The sequence below is a fragment of the Sminthopsis crassicaudata genome, chromosome 4 (assembly GCF_048593235.1).
Source record: "Sminthopsis crassicaudata isolate SCR6 chromosome 4, ASM4859323v1, whole genome shotgun sequence".
NCBI classification, from domain to species: domain Eukaryota; kingdom Metazoa; phylum Chordata; class Mammalia; order Dasyuromorphia; family Dasyuridae; genus Sminthopsis; species Sminthopsis crassicaudata.
The window spans coordinates 468,662,055-468,680,023 of NC_133620.1; the positions used below are offsets into that span (position 1 = coordinate 468,662,055).

At 62.4% G+C, this 17,969-nt stretch overlaps 1 protein-coding gene across 5 annotated transcripts in view; it reads left to right on the forward strand.

Moving 5' to 3' along the window:
• Nucleotides 1-17,740, forward strand: part of IGF2BP2 (insulin like growth factor 2 mRNA binding protein 2) — a 95,245-nt gene extending 77,505 nt beyond the window's left edge. The window contains exons 4-16 of one of the 5 annotated variants that reach the window (XM_074264245.1): nt 1,397-1,448; nt 2,109-2,172; nt 2,657-2,911; nt 3,495-3,629; nt 3,929-4,051; nt 4,952-5,087; nt 5,658-5,774; nt 8,108-8,176; nt 9,950-10,066; nt 12,886-12,960; nt 13,160-13,291; nt 14,355-14,468; nt 15,832-17,740. In XM_074264245.1, the coding sequence (XP_074120346.1) occupies nt 1,397-1,448; nt 2,109-2,172; nt 2,657-2,911; nt 3,495-3,629; nt 3,929-4,051; nt 4,952-5,087; nt 5,658-5,774; nt 8,108-8,176; nt 9,950-10,066; nt 12,886-12,960; nt 13,160-13,291; nt 14,355-14,468; nt 15,832-15,939 (1,497 nt within the window). In that variant the 3' untranslated portion in view covers nt 15,940-17,740. Of the gene's footprint in view, nt 1-1,396; nt 1,449-2,108; nt 2,173-2,656; nt 2,912-3,494; nt 3,630-3,928; nt 4,052-4,951; nt 5,088-5,651; nt 5,775-8,107; nt 8,177-9,949; nt 10,067-12,885; nt 12,961-13,159; nt 14,146-14,354; nt 14,469-15,831 lie in introns of those variants that run through there. The other 4 variants (XM_074264244.1, XR_012481528.1, XM_074264247.1 and 1 more) reach the window with 4 other exon arrangements.
• The last annotated feature ends 229 nt before the right edge of the window (nt 17,741-17,969 follow it).

Consider the following 17,969-nt stretch of genomic DNA (forward strand, 5'->3'; position numbering starts at 1 on the left):
CTCTCCTTCCCTTCATTTCTCTTTTCTCACTTCTCTTTTTTCCTTTTCTTTCTCTTCCCATCTTCCTTCTTTCTTCCCTTTATCTCCCTTCCTTTCTCCAGTTGTTTCTTTTTTCTTTCCCTCTCTGCTTTCTCATCTCTCTATATCTACTCTTTTGTCTCCCTTCCTCTTTCTTTTTTGTTTTTCTGTCCTTCCCAACTCACTTCTTCTTTCCCTCCCTTCTTCCCCTCTCTATCGCTGTCTGTTGTCTTCTCCTTCCTTTCTTTTATATTCTTTCTTCCCTTTCTTTTGCCCCCCTTCCTATCACTTTCTTTGTCTTGCCCCCCATCCCTTTCCAAATATTTCTGCTTCTCCCTCTCCCCCTCTCCCGTGGGTCTCCTTACGATTAGGGTCCCGTCGTTTGCTGCTCAGCCTAGAGCTGGATCCCTGACGCCAACCTCCCCATTTGGGATTGAACCGAGGCACAGAGAGGCCCGCGCTGAGCCGAACACCTGGGAAGGGTCTGAGTCAGAACTGGAGCCCAGCGCGCTCTGCGGTTAGAGCCCAAAGCTAGCCGGGCTGTGAGCCTGTGGTCTCCCCCTGCCCCGGGCCTACGAGGAGCAGCGCGGGCCGGGCTCCGGCCCTCCACCTGTGGCCATTCAATGGCTTTATGGAAGGTGGATCCCCCAAATGAGGCACAGGGCCTGGGACTAAGGGGCACAGGTCTGAGTTCAAGCCCTCCTGTGACCCCCCAGACTCGCAGAGAAGGTGGGACCTGCCCTGTTGGAGGACGTCTCCTCCCCCGGGAGCTCCCCATCCAAGCTGTGAAAAGACACTTTTGGAAGGTGGTCTTCCCTGCATTGAAGGGGATGTCGTACCCAAGAGGGGTTGAACCAGGGCCCATTCCGCTGTTCCTTGTTCAGCTGGTAACTGGCGGGGTGACCGTGGGCAGGACGTGGCTCCTGCCTGCCTCAGTTTTCTCATCTGCAGACAAGGGCACCCGCCAGGGTGGTGAGACTGCCATGTTAGCGTGTGGGAAATCCCGCAGAAATCCTAGTCTTCTTTGGGATGGCAGAGGCAGAGGCAGAATTCTGCCAGAGAATCCTCCCATCGTTTAACCCCCAAGGGCCGGGGCGGGGGAGGGGGGCAGGTGCTTGGGGAGCTGGAGCTCTCTCAGTAAAAATGGACAGTCCTGCTTCCTTGCCCGGTCTGCCTGGTCTCCACTGAAAACCGATGGGACGTTTTCGTTTAGAGGAGGGACATCAGGGCCCGTGCAGCGCCCCAGGGTGGGCCGCAATCTGCGCTGTTGGAGGACGAGGACTTAATGCTGGGGGAGGGAGTCTGCCTGCAGAAGACTGACTCGTGTGGTCTTGTGCCCCCCTGCGCCCCTCCCCCTAACTTCCGGACTGTCTTCCAGGTACTAGATGGACTTCTGGCTCAGTACGGGACAGTGGAGAACGTGGAACAAGGTAACAAACCGAGGCTCGGTCCCCAGGAGAAATGGGGCTGTCACGTCTTCTCAGAAAAGTGGAGTTCAGGGCAGCGAGATGGCCGGGTGGACAGAGCACCGGCCCTAGGGTCAGGAGGACCCAAGTTCAAATCCTTACTCCTAGCTGGGTGACCCTGGGCAAGTCACTTAACCCTAATTGCCTCAGGAAAAACAAAACAGAAATGGAATTCCAAGGAGAATAGAACTCTGGACACACTTGGAAGTTCCAGGGGAGCCTCGGGGAGGAAGGCTTATTTTTGGCAGCTCGGCCGGCCCCGGATTCGGGGTCTGCTCCCCGCTCCTGATCCTCGGGCAGAGTAGGGAGCACCATCAGTCTGGTCATTAGAGGTTCCTTACCAGGGCAGCGGCCTGGGACCCGGCCCACGGGGAGGGGACAGGAGCAGGCTTGGGGCCAACCTGGGCCCAGGGGCAGGGCCAGCAGTGGGGGGGGGGGGGGGGGAAGGTGCAAGGAGATCAGTGGAGCCCCTCTCAGGGGAAATGATCCCGAGAGGCAGGAGCATCTCCGGGGGCCACGGCCCGCCCTGTCCCAGGCTGGCTTCTCCCACGGCCCGGGGTCTGAGGAGGGACGGGGCACCGGGTCGGCCTCCCTCAGGCTCAGGCCTCCTTCCTTTCCCCCTAGTTAACACAGACACAGAAGCTGCCGTTGTCAACGTCACCTACGCCAGCCGGGAGGAGGCCCGAGGGTGAGTGCGTCGGGAGGGCCTGGTCGGGCCTTTTGTTGGGCTGGTCGTTCGGGCCTTGGCAGAGATGAGAGCCCTCCTTCCCCCCCCCCCCCCCCCCCCCCCCTGGCTGCTTTGCTGGGTACGGAGGGGCAGTGCCCATGGTGCCGGTCTGCAGCTGGGGGCTGACTCCGGACGGCCCACACCCGGGACTGCTGGGGCCTGGCCAGGGGCACCCGCCTGAGGCAAGGGGAACGAGACTCGGGCCGCTGAAATGGCTGCTCTGGGTTAGGACGCTTGCTTAATTTTTGTGGAGATGGGCCTAGGGGAAACAAGGGGCTCTGACGGGGAGATGGTCCTCAGTGTCCCCATTCTACAGATGCAGAAACTGAGCCTTAGGCATGTCTGCTCTCAGTGGTGAGCACTGCCCCCCCCATGCCCCCAGGCCCGGCCATCCCCAGCAGATACCAGACCCCATCCCCCTGTAACCGGACCTCCTGCCCCGCAGAGCCATCGAGAAGCTCAGCGGCCATCAGTTTGAGAACTACTCCTTCCGGATCTCCTACATCCCGGATGAGGACGGGAACGCTCCTCCGAGGGCCCGCTACTCCTCCAGGGAGCACGGCCACCCCCCGGGGGGCCCCGCCCAGGCCAAGCAGCTGGACTTCCCGCTGCGGATCCTCATCCCCACCCAGTTTGTGGGCGCCATCATAGGAAAGGAGGGCTTGACCATTAAGAACCTTACAAAGCAAACCCAGTCCAAGTAAGTGCCTCTGCCTCCCCAGCCCCCCTCTCCCCCCTTCCGGGGGCGCCCCGCCAGCTCGTCCAGCTCAGGGGGCCGGGCCTAGATTAGCCGAGTCCGGCCCAGCCCATGTTTAATGGGCCCGTGGGAGCCTCCAGGTCCGGACCGGCAGAGGGAGCCCCGCTTGTGTGGCTCCCGAGTGAGGGACGGGGCCGCAGTGACCGGGGGAGGCCCGCGGCCTCTGCTGATGAGGCCCTCCTCAGGAGCCGCCGTCTGCAGAGGGAAGGGAGGCCCATGGCAGCGGCTCTGAGAAAGCTTCCTCCTTCCCTTCCTCTTCCCTTCGTTTTTTTCCTCCTCTCCCCCCTCTTTCCTTCCTTTGTTCCTTCCTTCCTCCCTCCCTTTTTTTCTTTCTCTGATTCCTTCATCTGGCAGAGCAGTGGCGGGCAGAGCGGCTGGCATTTTTCCTTCCTCCTTCCTGGCAGGTGCTGACGGAGGGCACTGCCCTTCCCCTCCCTTCTCAGGCAGTGCCCTGCGCCCGGGCGGGGGTGGGCGGCCCTCTCGGGCCCACCAGGCCGGCTGACCTTTTCTCGTCATGCTGCCGTAGGGTGGACATCCACAGGAAGGAGAACGCGGGCGCCTCGGAGAAGCCCGTGACCATCCACGCCAGCCCCGAGGGCACCAGCGAGGCTTGTCGGATGATCCTGGAAATCATGCAGAAAGAAGCCGACGAGACCAAAGCGTGAGTGTGAGGCCCCGGGCTCGCGTTCTGGCCCAGTCCCCCTGTGACCCTGGCCGGCCTCGGTTTCCCCAGCTGTAAAATGAGGGGTGGGGCCTGAGGCCCCTGAGATTCCCACCTCGGACCACGATCCTTTGGTCGAACGGGTGGGTGGCCGGCTCCTGGGCCCGCCGCTGGGAGGGACTCCGGGGCCCAGCCCCCATCGTTTCTGAGGTCCACACCCGTGCCCAGGGCTCCTGGGAGGGCTCCCCATCCGTCTGGGGCGCCGCCCTCCCCGCACTGAAGGGCCCGCTTTCCTTCAGAGTGGAGGAAATCCCACTGAAGATCCTGGCCCACAACAGCCTGGTTGGGAGGCTGATTGGCAAAGAAGGACGGAACCTGAAGAAGATCGAGCAGGACACGGGCACCAAGATCACCATCTCGCCGTAAGTCGCCCCCTCCGCCTCCCGCTCCCTGCCGGAAGGGACACTGAGCTCCGCGAGCCTCCGTTCAGTGCCTGCTGTGCTCCTCCCTGCACCGGGCCAAACCAGACGGCCCCCCTGCCCCAGAACTCCCGTTCTCATGGGCCTGGGAGGACAGACCGAGTGCTCCCCCCTCCCCCAGAACTCCCGTTCTCATGGGCCTGGGAGGACAGACCGAGTGCTCCCCGCTCCCCCAGAACTCCTGTTCTCATGGGCCTGGGAGGACAGACGGAGTGCTCCCCCCTCCCCCAGAGTCCCATTCTCATGGCCTGGGAGGACAGACGGAGTGCTCCCCGCTCCCCCAGAACTCCCGTTCTCATGGGCCTGGGAGGACAGACGGAGTGCTCCCCCCTCCCCCAGAGTCCTGTTCTCATGGGCCTGGGAGGACAGACGGAGTGCTCCCCGCTCCCCCAGAGCTCTCGTTCTCATGGGCCTGGGAGGACAGACGGAGTGCTCCCCGCTCTCCCAGAACTCCCGTTCTCATGGGCCTGGGAGGTCAGACGGCGTGCTCCCTGCTCCCCCAGAACTCCCGTTCTCATGGGCCTGGGAGGACAGACCGAGTGCTCCCCGCTCCCCCAGAACTCCCGTTCTCATGGGCCTGGGAGGACAGACGGAGTGCTCCCCGCTCCCCCAGAATCCCGTTCTCATGGGCCTGGGAGGACAGACGGAGTGCTCCCCGCTCTCCCAGAACTCCCGTTCTCATGGGCCTGGGAGGACAGACGGAGTGCTCCCCGCTCCCCCAGAGCTCTCGTTTGTTGGGCCTGGGAGGTCAGACGGAGCGGATGCTCCCCACTGCCCCGCCACACGCCGGCCCCATTTGGGTCCTTTGAAAGCCTGAGGTTTTTTCCCTCCGGGATGTCCCAGTCTGCAGGATCTGACCATTTACAACCCGGAGAGAACCATCACGGTCAAAGGGCCCATCGGGGCCTGCTCCTCCGCCGAGGCGGAGATCATGAGGAAGCTCCGCGAGGCCTTCGAGAACGACATGGCCACCGTGAACGTAAGTCCCCGGCAGGACTGTGGGGAGGGGGCATTAGGAGAAGGGCGGCCGGCCGGGCAAGGAGGCACCTAGTGGGAGGGAGGCCACCCCTTGTTCCTTGAAGGTCACTGGCCAGAAAGAGGGAAGGTCCCCGAGGGTAGAATTTGGAGGGACAAGGTGGGCGCCTCCTTGCGCCCCCGTGTGGCAGTGGGGGAGCAGAGGCCCATGAATATGGAGGGCGGGCTCTGGGGGCAGGGGGCAGCATTTATGAAGCGCCTGCTGTGTGCCAGGCCACGTCCGCTCTGACAAACCTGACCCGGTCGGGTTCAGCCTGGGCTTTGAGGCCCCGATCCTGTCCCCCGGGCCGGGGCCGAGCAGCTTCCCTCTCCTCCTTCCTCCATCCACGGGGAAGCCCCCAGCCGCCCGTCCCCGGGGTCCAGGATCCTTCCTCGGCCTTCAGCCTGGTGGGGGCCGAGGCGGCAGCTGGCAGGGGAAGGAGGAGAGGAGAGCGAGCCGGGGGTCTGAGTGGCCCCCGCGAGAAAGCTAAGAGGTTTCTCCTTCCTCTCCCCTTTCTTCGGCTCCCAGCAACAGGGCCACCTGATCCCGGGACTGAACCTCAGCGCGCTCGGCATCTTCTCCACGGGGCTGTCCGTGATCCCGTCGGCCCCCGGGCCCCGAGGAGCCGCCGCCTCCTACAACCCCTTTGCTGTAAGTGACTCGGGCCGCCCTCGGCGCTGTCGGGTGGGGGAGGGGCGCGAGTCTGGCCGGCCTCCTTCTGCACCCGAGAAACCTCAGCAAGCCGTGCTCGAGCTGCCCGGGTGCCCTCACCCACGTGGGCAGACTCGCAGAGGTGCTCGGAAAATTCCCTAGAGTAGGCGCGGCGCGGGCGGGAGGCAGCGTCAGGCGTGGGCGCGGGAGGGCCTCGAGTGGCTCCGGCCGGTCACCTGCGCTGATCCTCCGGCTGCGGGTCGGGGAAGGGAGAGGTGGAAACATTTATGTAGTACCAGCTGTCTTCCAAGCGCTTCGCACAAACGTCTCGTCTTGTGATTGTCCGCATTGTATAGTTGAGGAAACTGAGGCAAATTGAAGTTAGATGACCTGCCTAGAGGCAGACGGCTAGTAAGTGTCTGAGGTGAGATTTGAACTTGGATCTTGGTGCTCATTGCTGGCCGCGGCCTGACAGGGTGCACGCGGTCCCGCCTCTGCCCTCAAGGGGCGCCCCTCCTCCGGGCAGCCCTCCCGGTCGCCCTTCCCTCTGCAGACGGCTGGGGCCGCTTTCTGCCCTCCGCTAGTCGGTGCTGGCTCCCGGCACCCGGGCTGCTCCCCCAGGACGCCCGCGACAGAGTGTGGGCTCCCGAGGAGTGGGAGGGGCCGCGGGAGGATCCCAGTCCAAATGGGACCTCAGACACTCGCCTGCTGGCCAGCCCGGCCCGGTGTCACGGTAACGACCGTTACAAAGACGGCCCGCAGCTGCCCCAAGTTCTGCTCCTTCCGGCTCGGTTCCGGAGCGCCCCGCTGCCGCCTCGGCCACGAGACCCGGGTTTTCCTCCTTCGCGACCCTTAGAATGTGAGCTTGAGAGCAGGGCTGGCCTCCCCGGAGGGTCTCCGACGCCCCCCGGGGGGCGCTTGGGGCTTGGTTTTCGGATGTCCATCCTCCACGCTCCCCCCAGCGTGGGCGAGAGCTCCACCTTCGTCATACAGAGTCTAGCTTGGAGAGCTGGACCGCTGGGGTCCAACAGGACAGGGCTGGGGAGACGCGCAGGCCCCTCCCGGACTCAGGAGAGGGAGCCCGTCCCCAAGAGCGGAAGGGGCAGCAGGCCTGCCCGGGAGGCCGGGGGAGCCGCGGACGCCGAGTTATTGCCCGAGCATCCATTAAGCACTGACTGTGTGCCAGGCTAGGGACCCCCCACCCTCAGGGGCCTGGGGCAGAGGGACAGTGGATGGAAAGTCATCGCAGGGAGGAGCAGAGAGCTCGAGGCCCCTCTGCCAGTGGGCACCAGGCAAGGTTGTGTCTCCGCCAGGGCCCTGAATAGACTCCTGAAGGAGAGGCCGGAGCCGGGCTTCGAGGAGGGAGGGCCGGGCCTCCGGGCCGGCCTCCCAGAACCGTCCCCAGGTAGCGCTGCCCCGAGTCACGGCCCCCCCAGATCTAGCACTCGGTGCCTACGGCATCCAGGAGCCGGTACCAAGAGCTCCTGAGTCGTGGAGGACGGTCCTTCCTCGTGGGGGGGCTCAGCCGACCGGCAGAGTTTGGTCACCACCCCCCCGCCCAGGCTCGCCTCGTGGCCAGGGTGCCGCCTCCCTTAGGAGGGAGCGTTGGGGCACAGCGTTGCAGGCTGGCAGGGAGTGGCAGGAAGAGCAGCCCTTGCCAGGTAGGGCAGAGGGAGAGCTCGATGGGCGCTGTGTGGTTGGTCCCTCCGTCCTCCCTGTGGGGCCGGCCCGCCCGTCCGCTTCCTTCTCTTTTCTTCTGTACCGTGTTTCCCCCTCCCCCCGGGCCGGCCCCCTCCCCCGCGCCGGCTGTGTTGGTGCATGCTGGGGACTCGCTCCCCCGTCCGCAGAACGCTCTGTGTTTGCCCGGCGTCGCCGTGACCCCGGATAGAAACTTTGAGACCCACAGGGCCCGGCGTCCTCGGTCGCCGAAGAATTGGGAGCAAGGGACGAGAGGCAGAGGGCGAGAGACCCAGGCAGCTGTGGGCAGAGAAATCTGTCAGGGCGTGGGCGCTGGCTTATCAATGACGCACCCCCCCAAACAGTTTTTTCCGTCCACCTGCTGTACTCAGATCTCTCTCTGCGGAAGCGCCAGCCTCTCCAGCGGCCCGGCAGCCAAGCCCCAGCGCCCTAGCGGGGCCTCAGGAGCCAGAAGGGGCGCCGGACGAAGGCCCGCCCGCCTGCGAGGAGAAGCGGCGAGCCGAGGCCGGCGACGCGAGACGGCGTGCTGCTGGCGGAGGAGGGCTCCAGCGGGCACGCACGCGGGCTGGTGTGCATCCTGCAGCGGGCTCCCCTTCCCAGGCACCTCCAGTAACGGTTGTGTTCTCTCCCGCCAGAGTCCCTCCGCCTACCTCTCGGGCCTGTACGGAGCCCCCCAGATCGGCGTAGTCCCACACCAGCACCCTGTGAGTGACCCTCCCTTCTCCCCACGCTGCTCTTGGCCTTTTTCTGTCTTTCTCTCAACATAGAGGCTCGCGTTTTTCTGGTGCTTTTCCTATTGCAAAGAACCGTAGCGCTTATCATTGAGAGGCAGCATGGGGCGCTGGACGGGGCACGAGACCGCGGCGCAGGAGGCCCCGGGTCCGAGTCCCGCGGCTTCAGGCGCGTCGCGCCGAGATCCCTCTCGGAACCGAGAGTTTCCTCATCTGTGAAATGGAGTTGGATTCGATAGCAGCCGAGGTCCCTCCTGGCTCTAGGTCTGTGACCCCGGGATCGGAGAGTCCCGAGACGCGCGCTCGGATCCCGGCTCTGTCCCAGGAGTGACCTCGAGCGAGGGACCGCCCGAGACGAGACTCCCGGGGTCACGCAGCTAGTGCCAAGGGCGGGATCCCACTGGCTGTCGATGGCGCCCACGGGCGCTTTGTAGAGACTCTGGAGCCTCTGGGAGCAGCGCTATCGTCGCCCCCGTTTGCCAGATGAGGAAACCGAGGCTAGCTCCCCGACGGCTGGTCCTCCCCGGGGTGCTCGGCGTTGTTGACACGGGTAGCGCCCGTGTCCCGGCTCTTTCTAAATCTCCTCGCTGGGGGAGAAAGCGCAGACGCGGTGGGGCGCCCGGCTTGTGGGCGGCCTCGGGGCCGGACCGAGAGCTCCCAGAACGGGGCAGGCCGGAGGGCAGCAGACACTGAGCGTGCTGCCCGCCGCCATCCGCCAAGCCTTGGGAGAGGCCGCCCGGCCCCCCGGGGCCCTCCGCCAGCACCGTCGATGGTCGGGGCCAGCCTCGGAGCCACCACCCCTGGCAGATCATGGCTGTGTGGTCCTGGACAGGAAACTCCAACTCTCATTGCATCTAGGCAAGTCTCTGAGACCTTCGGTGGGAGAGGGAGTTTCTTGTCTGGGAGTTCTTGGAATGATGAGAGCCCAGGGCCAGGCAGCTCGTGGCTCGGGGGCCACCTCACGGACGGCTCGGCCTCGCCGCCCTCGCCTCGGGACCAGCGCAAAGACCGCCCCGCCGGGCCGCGATCGTCAGAGATCTCTCCGACGGGAGGAGGACTCGTGGGCAAAGCCTTAGCGCCGGGGCGGGGGGAGGGCTCGCTTTCTGACCTGTCTGCCGCCCCTCTTCCCAGGCCGCTCTGTAACTTCTCTCGGAAGCCCCCGATGACCCTCTCTCGCTCCTTCCTTTCCTCCCTCCCTCCCTCCTTTCTTCTCTCCGCCTCAGCCGGCCGGTGGCCGCACTCCCGACGCTGCCCGGCAGCCTCCCGGGGCACCACAGGGTGGGGGCCCGCCGCAGCCGTGGGATTCTGCGAGGACCGCCTCTTAAAACGGGATCTAACCTTCTCCTAGTTTGTTCCTAGTCCTGAAGACTAGCCTCTGGTATCTAACCTTCCTCAGGCTCGTGCTCTGGAGGACGGAGTCCTGGCCGTGGAGTCCAGAGCCCCGGGTTCAGATCCCACTCCTGAGGACATTTCACCTCCCTGGGCCTCTTCTAAAATGGGCTAGGGACAGGGGAGAGTTGAACATCCGAGGCCCCTTCTCACCCCAGATCTCTGGGTTTACGGGCCCTCTGCAAGCATCCAATTGGGCAGCCGGAGAGACGGCCTGCAGAGGCCTCTGGGAGCTTCAGGCTCCTTGTCTCGAAATCGGGGGCGTGGGGCAGTGTTGGACCCGCAGGCCTCCGAGGCCCCACCCTGCCCTTGCTTCCTTGGAGGTGACACTTCTGTCTCTGCTCGCCCCTCCCCCAGGTGCCCGAGCAGGAGGTGGTGTACCTGTTCATCCCCACGCAAGCTGTTGGAGCCATCATTGGCAAGAAGGGCCATCACATCAAGCAGCTGGCCAGGTTCGCTGGAGCCTCCATCAAGGTAAGAAGGCTGCTCGCTCGGCACGGGCTTCCTAAGCACCTACCAGAGCCAGACAGATGCGAACGGTCCCTGCCCTCGAAGAGCTTCCACTCTGGATTCTTTCCCCGTGTTTTGGGGTTGGCGAGGCAGCTGGGCTTAAGTGACTTGCCCAGAGTCACACAGCTCAAGAGTGTTCAGTCCCCGAGGCTGCATTTGAACTCGGGTCCTCCTGACTAAAGGGCCGGTGCTCTACCCACTGCCCCTTCGCCGTATATTTTTAAGAGTGGTGTGCTCTGGGAGACGCGCTGGAGACGGAAGGTCGGCAGTGAAAAATTCTCTGCCTTTGAGGAGTGCCCGTTTGGGGCGGGCAGGGTCACGCCGTGTCCAAGTAAGAACAGACCGGAGGAGGAGGAGGGATGAATGTGCTCTGTGTTTCTGCTCCACGGTGCTCCCAGCCGGGGTAGGACTCACTCAGAGGGATAGATCCCCCGAGGTCAGAAAACCCTTCTGAACAAGGGACTCTTCCTAAATGGGGGCTGCGGAGCCTACCCCAGGGATGCAAGCCGCTTGAAGGTCTTGTGCGGCAGGCGTGGCAGAGAGGGCCCTTCGCTCTGCAGTCTGACTCCCATGTCCTGCTTGGCTCCTCGAAACAAGTAGAGGCCCTGAAGGGGACGGGGTCTCGGGATCTGGGCCCGCCGGGGCTCGGACTCCTGCCCGGAATGCCAAGCGCATCCCCTGCTGCGCTCAGACAGACAAGCACGGGCTCCCATGGGGCAGCCTGGAGTTCTGGAGGAGGGGGCTCGGAGGTACAGAAGGCCACGAGGAGCGTGGCTCGAGCATGAAGGCGTTAGACTCCACTAAGAACAAAGTCATTGAGTCCGCGGCGGGAGAGCTATTCGGCCCCGATCACGCAGCCTTGAGGGCAGAGCGAACAGGAGGAACAGCCAGGGTGGGTGTTGGGCAGAGGAATTCGGGGAGCCGAGTTCCGAGCAGAGTCTGCTACTTAGCCTGCCCTGGGCGAGGCGGGTCTACGGGACCGGCGCTCTGAAATGGGCGGCTCTGACTAGACCTGCTCTAAGGGTTTTGTGCTTCAGTTTCCTCCTCCACAAACTGGGAATAATAATATTGCCCATCCCACAGGGTGAGTTGCCCAAGATGGGAACTTCGGTCTCGTGGCTACAAGTTTAGCTGTCTTTGAGTAGGAAGGGACTTCCCAGGCCTCCACTCAGCCCCTCACTTTATAGATCAGGACACTGAGGTCCAGGGAAGTGGCGTGATTTGTGATAGTGACAGAAGGGGGACTTTGAACCAAGGTCCTCTGGTAATGGCGGCGGCGCGGGCTTCTTGGGTCTCTTACGCTTTTAGACCCAGCGTTCTTAACCTGAAGTCTGTGGACTCCAGAATCCCTAGTCAAGACGTGCATGAATGGCTGGGGGGAAATTATTCCTTATTTTCGGTAACTTTTAGTCAAAATTGAATTATTTTAAAATCTGCTTGTGGCAAGGCCTCCCTCGTGTTCTCCAGCTGGCCGCTAGGGGACCTTTGCAACCAGGGCAGGCCCGGTGTGCCCAGGAAGTGCCCAGGTGTGCCTCGTGGCCTGCTGGAGGTGGGCAGCACCCATCACCCTTAGCTGGGGCTCACCGCAGGGTCAGGCTCCAGGCCTGGCCTCCCTGGCCCTCGAGACCTTGCCTCGATGGAGAAGGGAAAGGGGGAGATGGAAACGACAGCAAGCATGGAGTGGGCTCCCCTCACGTGCCTGGCACGGTGCTGAGCACCGAGGACATGAAGAAAGGAAAGCCCGGTCTCCTCCCTCAGGAAGCTCTGGACAAAGGGGTGTGGGAGGGAATCAGCTGCTGGGAGTGAAAAGGAAAGTCGAGTCCTCCCTAAGTAACTCGGGATGGCGACTCTGAAGGAGGCTGGGGGGCGGTTCTGAGAGGCCCGCTGGCGGTGCAGTGGGCAAGTGTGGCCGAGAGCGTGGGAGGAAGTCAGGTGTGGAATCGGCCGGAGTCGTCAGGCGCTTTCACAGTAGGGAGCCACGTTTCTCGATTGGGGCTTTAGGTCAGCAGAGCGAGCTATTGTGGGCCGGCGGGTGGGGGGGACCCTCCCCCCCAGCTTGCACTAGGTGAGGAACCGCGTCACCGAGAGGGGCCTGCCGGCCAGAGGGAAGCGCTCAGAACCGTCCCGCTGGCGGCCACAGCGGCGGGGCACCGGAAGGCTTGTTCCCTCTTGTCAAGGCGGGGCCGTGAGTTAGCACCAAGTCTGGATTTAGAACCGCAGGACGCGGAGCCCCGGCCCCATCTCTCTGCTGCTTTTACGCTCCCCGGTCTGGCTCCTGTGGGGCTGAGGGAAAAAGGAAGGAAGGGGAATTCTGAGGTTTTATTTTCCTTCCCCAAGAGTGGGACGAGTAGTCATTTCCTCTGGCCACAGAGACCCTGGGCGCACAGTAGGTGCTTGCTAGGTATTTGCTGATTGAGGGAATGAGGGTTCTGCCGGTGGAAATTCAGCACGGGAATTCCCCCACGCTGAGGGCTGGGCCGCGCTCCCCGGGGGGCCCTCTCCTGGGCTTGGGGCTCCAGGCATTGGTCCTTGCACTCGGGCTGAGGAACGTGTACAGACAGGCGGACACACGCAGTAAATACAAAGTTGTCTTGGGGTCGAGGAGAGCCAAGATGGGCTGGTAGGAGGTGGGGGGAGCCGGCCTGCCAGTCAGCCCCGCCCCTCCTCCCCCAGTGCCCGTCTGGGAGAGACGACTCTGCTTCCGGTCCTTGGGGCACCCCGTAGCTGTATTTCACAGACTCTGCCCGGTCCATTGACCGCTTGCCCCCGCTGTGCTTTTGCAGATTGCCCCTGCCGAAGGACCCGAGGCCAGCGAGAGGATGGTCATCATCACCGGGCCGCCTGAAGCCCAGTTCAAGGTCAGTGTCTCGACCCCTGCCCCGACCAGGCCGGGCCCTAGGGGGGATTCCCAAGTTCTTCCCTCCTCTGGGCCCCTTGTTTAAACGTCAGCATCTCGTGGGGGGCGCCCAAAGGTGGGGGCAGGTGTCAGAAGCCAGGGGCGCTCCGGGGGCGGCGGGGGGCCCGACTTAGGCCGTCCTCTCGTCCTGCCTTTCCCAGGCCCAGGGGCGGATCTTCGGGAAGCTGAAGGAGGAGAACTTCTTTAACCCCAAGGAGGAGGTCAAGCTCAAGGCCCACATTAGAGTGCCCTCCTCGGCCGCCGGCCGCGTGATTGGCAAAGGGGGCAAGACGGTGAGTCTGCCTCGGCGGGGGGCCCTGCTCCCGGGGCCCCTCTTCCTCTGGGACCTCCCGAGGAATGGAAAGAATGGGCTGGGCCCATTTCTGGGGCAGCTGAAACGCGGCTATCACGTGTGACTGAGACGCGTGGTTGGACCTGGATTGCTTCTGAGACTGAATGGAGGATGAAGTGGGGGGTGCAGGCAGGCGGGACCGCCCCCACCCACCCCGGCAGCAGCTGCCACAGTGGGGGGTGAGGTGGCGAGTCGGGGAGGGCGGAGCGGAGGTGAGAAGAGTGTTTGAAAGGTGACGGATGTGAAGGTAGAACTGACGAGACTGGAGGAGGAGGAGAAGCACCCTGAGGTTTCAGGTCTGGGGATCGGAGCACGGGGGTCTCCCCAGGTTGTTCTGGCAGAGCTCCCGCCTTTTCTCCCGGCCCAGAGGCACCGAGGGTGCCAGGGGATGCCAGGCCTGTGGGCGCCATGCCCGCAGTAGGCCCGTCTAGGACCGCTGGCCCTCCACAACTGGAGGAAGCGTAGGGAGACTAGCGGGGTGGACGCTCAGGGGATCTTAGGGTCGCTCGTGGCTTTAGAGCCGTTAGGCCCCTTGTCCAGGCCATACATTTTATGGAAAGGGCCCAGAGGAGGGAAGAACTCGGGATCACCAGCTTAGAGCAGTGACGCCCCCCAGGGACAGCTCCAGGAAGTCTGAGTGAGAGACGACCCCTCCCCCCACCTCAGCTGTCGCCTGAAATGCAGTCTCTTCTCCCGGCACCTACCCAGATCCTTCCAGGAAGTAGCATGATTTATAAAAAAAATCTGGAGAGAAGACGGAGCTTTTAGCCCGGCTCTGCTCCAGCTCCTGACGGGGTAAGTCCGCACCTCCCAGCCCCAGGATCCAGCCTCTCTGGCCCCTCCCGGCGGCCTGCCTCCTTCTCGGCCCGCCGCTCTCTGCGCCAACTGCTCTCCTCCCCGCGCCCTCCCTGCCAGGGCCCTGGGCCGAAAGCCGCTGCAGCTCCTCTGGCGGGGGAGGCCCTTCCCTGCGAGTTTCCCACTCCCTTCTCTGCCCCGGCTCACAGGTGAACGAACTGCAAAACTTGACCAGCGCGGAAGTCATCGTGCCCCGCGACCAGACGCCCGACGAGAACGAGGAGGTGATCGTCAAGATCATCGGCCACTTTTTTGCCAGCCAGGTACCCGGGAAAGGGGTCGGGCTCCTTCGTCCGAGCTTTGCACGGCCGCATCCCGGTGCTCGGGGGCACTTGGAGGCCCTTTGCCTGCAGCTTCCGCGTCCTCCCTCCCTGGTGATTTGTGGCAGTCTCCTTTGTCCCAGCATCCCTGAGCATCTCCGGGGAGCCTCCCTCCTTGGGCACCCTCCAGGATCCACGGGGAGGTCGGGAAGAAGGAAACAATGGGCGACTTCAGGAGTCGGAGCCCCTGCTGGTTAGCAGCTGGGGCAGAAGCGGGCCCTCTACTCCCCGCCCACTTCCCAGCCTGCCCCCGCTGGTTGAATTCACACTCGTAGCCCAGGCCCACCCAGGTCCCAAACGAGCTTGAAGGCCGTCACCCAGTGAGCAGCTGGACAGAAGTCCTTGCCGGCTCTTCGTGGCGCTTGCTCACTGAGCCTCTGTGCTTCCTGGCGGGCGCCCTTAAAATCTCCGTCTGTAAAAGGGAGCCCGAGGTCCGGCCCAACTCTATGCCCCTTCCCCGCCCTCCGCTCCCGCCTCCGCCATCCCTCAGCCTCGGCTCCCCAAGGCTTGCCGGGCAGAGGCGGCCTCGGTCTGTTAGCAGAACTTTCCGAGCTGCCCTGCTTCTCTCCTGCCTCTGCCGATATCCACGGGAGCTTGCCCGGGTGCCTTCCCCTGGCACTGCAGGATGGGCACAGCAGCTTCTGGGGCCCCCCTTAATCTAGGGTCCTGTGGTCCCTGAGAAACTGCACTCTGAGGCCTGCCTCTTAAAGGCTGAGCCAGAAGAGTCTGGGGGCGTACGACCAAAGGGCCACGGAGTGACTGCAGCCCTCGCTCGTCCCCTCGGTCCCGTGATCCTATTCGGCTTCTCCTTCCCCGGGCCGGCTTGGAGCTCCCACTGGGGGCCTCTAAAAGGTCTGACGAGGAAGCTGGCTGGGGAGTGGGCTTGGGGGCCCCTTCTCTGCTCCTTCCAGCTGCTGCGCCAGTTACTGCTAGGGGTGCCCCTTTCCCCCGAGCCCCAGGTGCTGTTGGAGCTCCAGCTACACGAGTCAGTCTGGTTCCCCTCTCCCTTTCTCTTCCCCTCCTTCCCCTGCCCCCCCACAATTCCCTCCTTCCTGCCTTCCTTCCCCTGCCCCCCCCTTTCCTTCGCCTGCCTTCTTGTCCATTTCCCGTCTCTCCCTCTTCCTTTGTCCACCATGCCTTCTTTTTCTCCCTGTCTCTAATCCTAACCCTTTCTCCCCCTCCCATTTCTCCCACTCTTGCTCTCCCCCTTTCTCCTCTGTCTCCATGGGGGGATCTCCCTCCCCTGCCTTGGTCGCCCCCCATCTCTCTCCCCGCCTCCTCCCTCCCATGTCTCCCCCGGCTGCAGACGGCCCAGCGCAAGATCAGGGAGATCGTGCAGCAGGCGAAGCAGCAGGAGCAGAAGCATCCTCAGGGAGCCGGGCCCTCGGCGCCGGCACCGCAGCGCGCCAAGTGAGCGGCTGCCCCGGGCGCGCGCCGGCCAAGCCACCCCAGATGAATGTAGCCCTTCCCGTGCCGGACCGAACGAGACCCAACCCAGAGGGACCGGGGAGCGAACCAAAGACCATCCTGAGGAACAGCGCGGCCGCCCCCGCTGGGACCGGGCAGAAACCTTGATCAAGCTGGCCCCGGGGATAAGGTGGGATCAGACGCCCGGGATCATCCCCAGGCTGGACCCAGGCGTGCCCGAGCACCCCCTTTGGCCTTCCCCCCCAAACACACGCGCACACACGCACACACACATACGCAAGCGCACCGGGCACTGGCCCAGCTGCCCCCAGGGTTTCTGCCAGCTTCACCCCCTTTGCCCATCCGATCAAACTCCCCGACTCGATCCCTTGAGTTGGACTAACACGGGTTCACGACGCTCTCGCTCACCCGGTCTGGGGGAGAAACGGTTGGTTCTGTACGTCCCGCGTCCCCACACACGGGGCAGAGAAGGATTTGTCTAACGTGCGCTGCCCGGCGTGCCCACAGCATTAATACATTGTAGAAACGCTATCTATATCTCTCGATAACTCAACTAACTCCAATTTAAGAAGAAACGATTAACTTTTTTGTTTCCTTTGGAAGAGAAAGCAGGCCTCTAGAGTTGGATGTGCCCGCCAGGGGGGACTTTAGAACCACCGGCACAGAACCCGTGGGGGTGGGGAGAGGGGGCTTGTGCCAGGCAAGGTACCAACCCCCCAGCGCAGCGGACACGAGATCCGGCTCCCTTCATCTGTATCCAGCTCACGTGTTCTCTCCTCCTTTTGCTTCACAGGTTCTAAAGTGGGCTTGCATACGGCCATGTCATTTTGTCCCTGGCCCAGCCGTGCAGGCCCTCCTCCCCTTTCCCTGCAGTCTCTCTTCCTCCTCTCCTCCTCCTCCTCTCTCCACACCCCCAGGCAAAGCAGTGCTCAGAGTAACACATCAGAGAAGCAGAAATCTCAGAACAGCCACAACTTCCATTTAGGCCATTGAATAGGAAACAAGCTCCATGGTACTTGTCCCAGGGACCCTCAGAAAGGAAAAAAAATCCCACTCGGAAAATAGACCCACTCGGGTCTTTTTTCACATGTTCCTTTAGGCTGGAGCCATCTGTTAGGGGAAGTGGTTTTTCTTTCTTACAAACAAAACAAATCAAAAACAAGTGGGGAAGAAAACAAGAAAATTGTCAGAGGTTGTTGGCCCAGGGCATAGAAATTGCAAATTGAAAAAAAGAAAAACATTTTTTTTTCCAAGAAAAACAAAACAAAACAAAAAAGAAGCTACCTCAGGTGTTATTGTACCTCAGCACCTTGATCTCCTGTCTCCCTTTTAGAGATTTTGTATGCCTTGTAAACTGAGAGTTGGAGCACTTTTTTTTTTTTTTATTATTTTTTTAATAAAATTAAGTTGAAAAAAAATTAGCTGCCATCTGGGAGATGAGGTCCCGGTGTGCGCCAACCATTCTCGGCTGTCCTTGGCCCGCTGAGAGCCCGTGGCCTTCCCAAGGGCAGACCTTGCAAACGTTTATTTGAAAAAAAAAAAAAATGATTCAAGGCAAAAAGCAGGGAAAGAAAGGATTGGCAAGGCCCCGAATGTTCTTGGGGGACGGGCCACGGGGGTTTTCCGGGCTCGACGAGTAACACGTTACTGGTTTGTGTGAAATTGCTAATGTGCCAACAGACTGCAATGCCAGTTTCCTCTACTGCAAAGTGTTCTGTGGGAAAAAAAAAAAAACAAAAAAATAACAAAACCCGGCAAAAACCAAGAAATATATCCAGCTAACAAGAGCCTGACTTAGTCACGATCTCGTTTATTTTCAGCCTGGCTCTGCCAGGGGGACACTTCCCAGAGGATCCATGGGAATGAGAAACTCCCAGGACGGAGGTCCCAGTGCCAGGAGCCTTGGAGACAAGGCAGGGAGGGTGGCAGGGGAGTCGGCACGGGCAGTAAGGGACGAGAGCAGAATCTTGTTGGCTTTTTGGATTTTTACCCTGGGGGAAGAAAAATCTCTCAAGT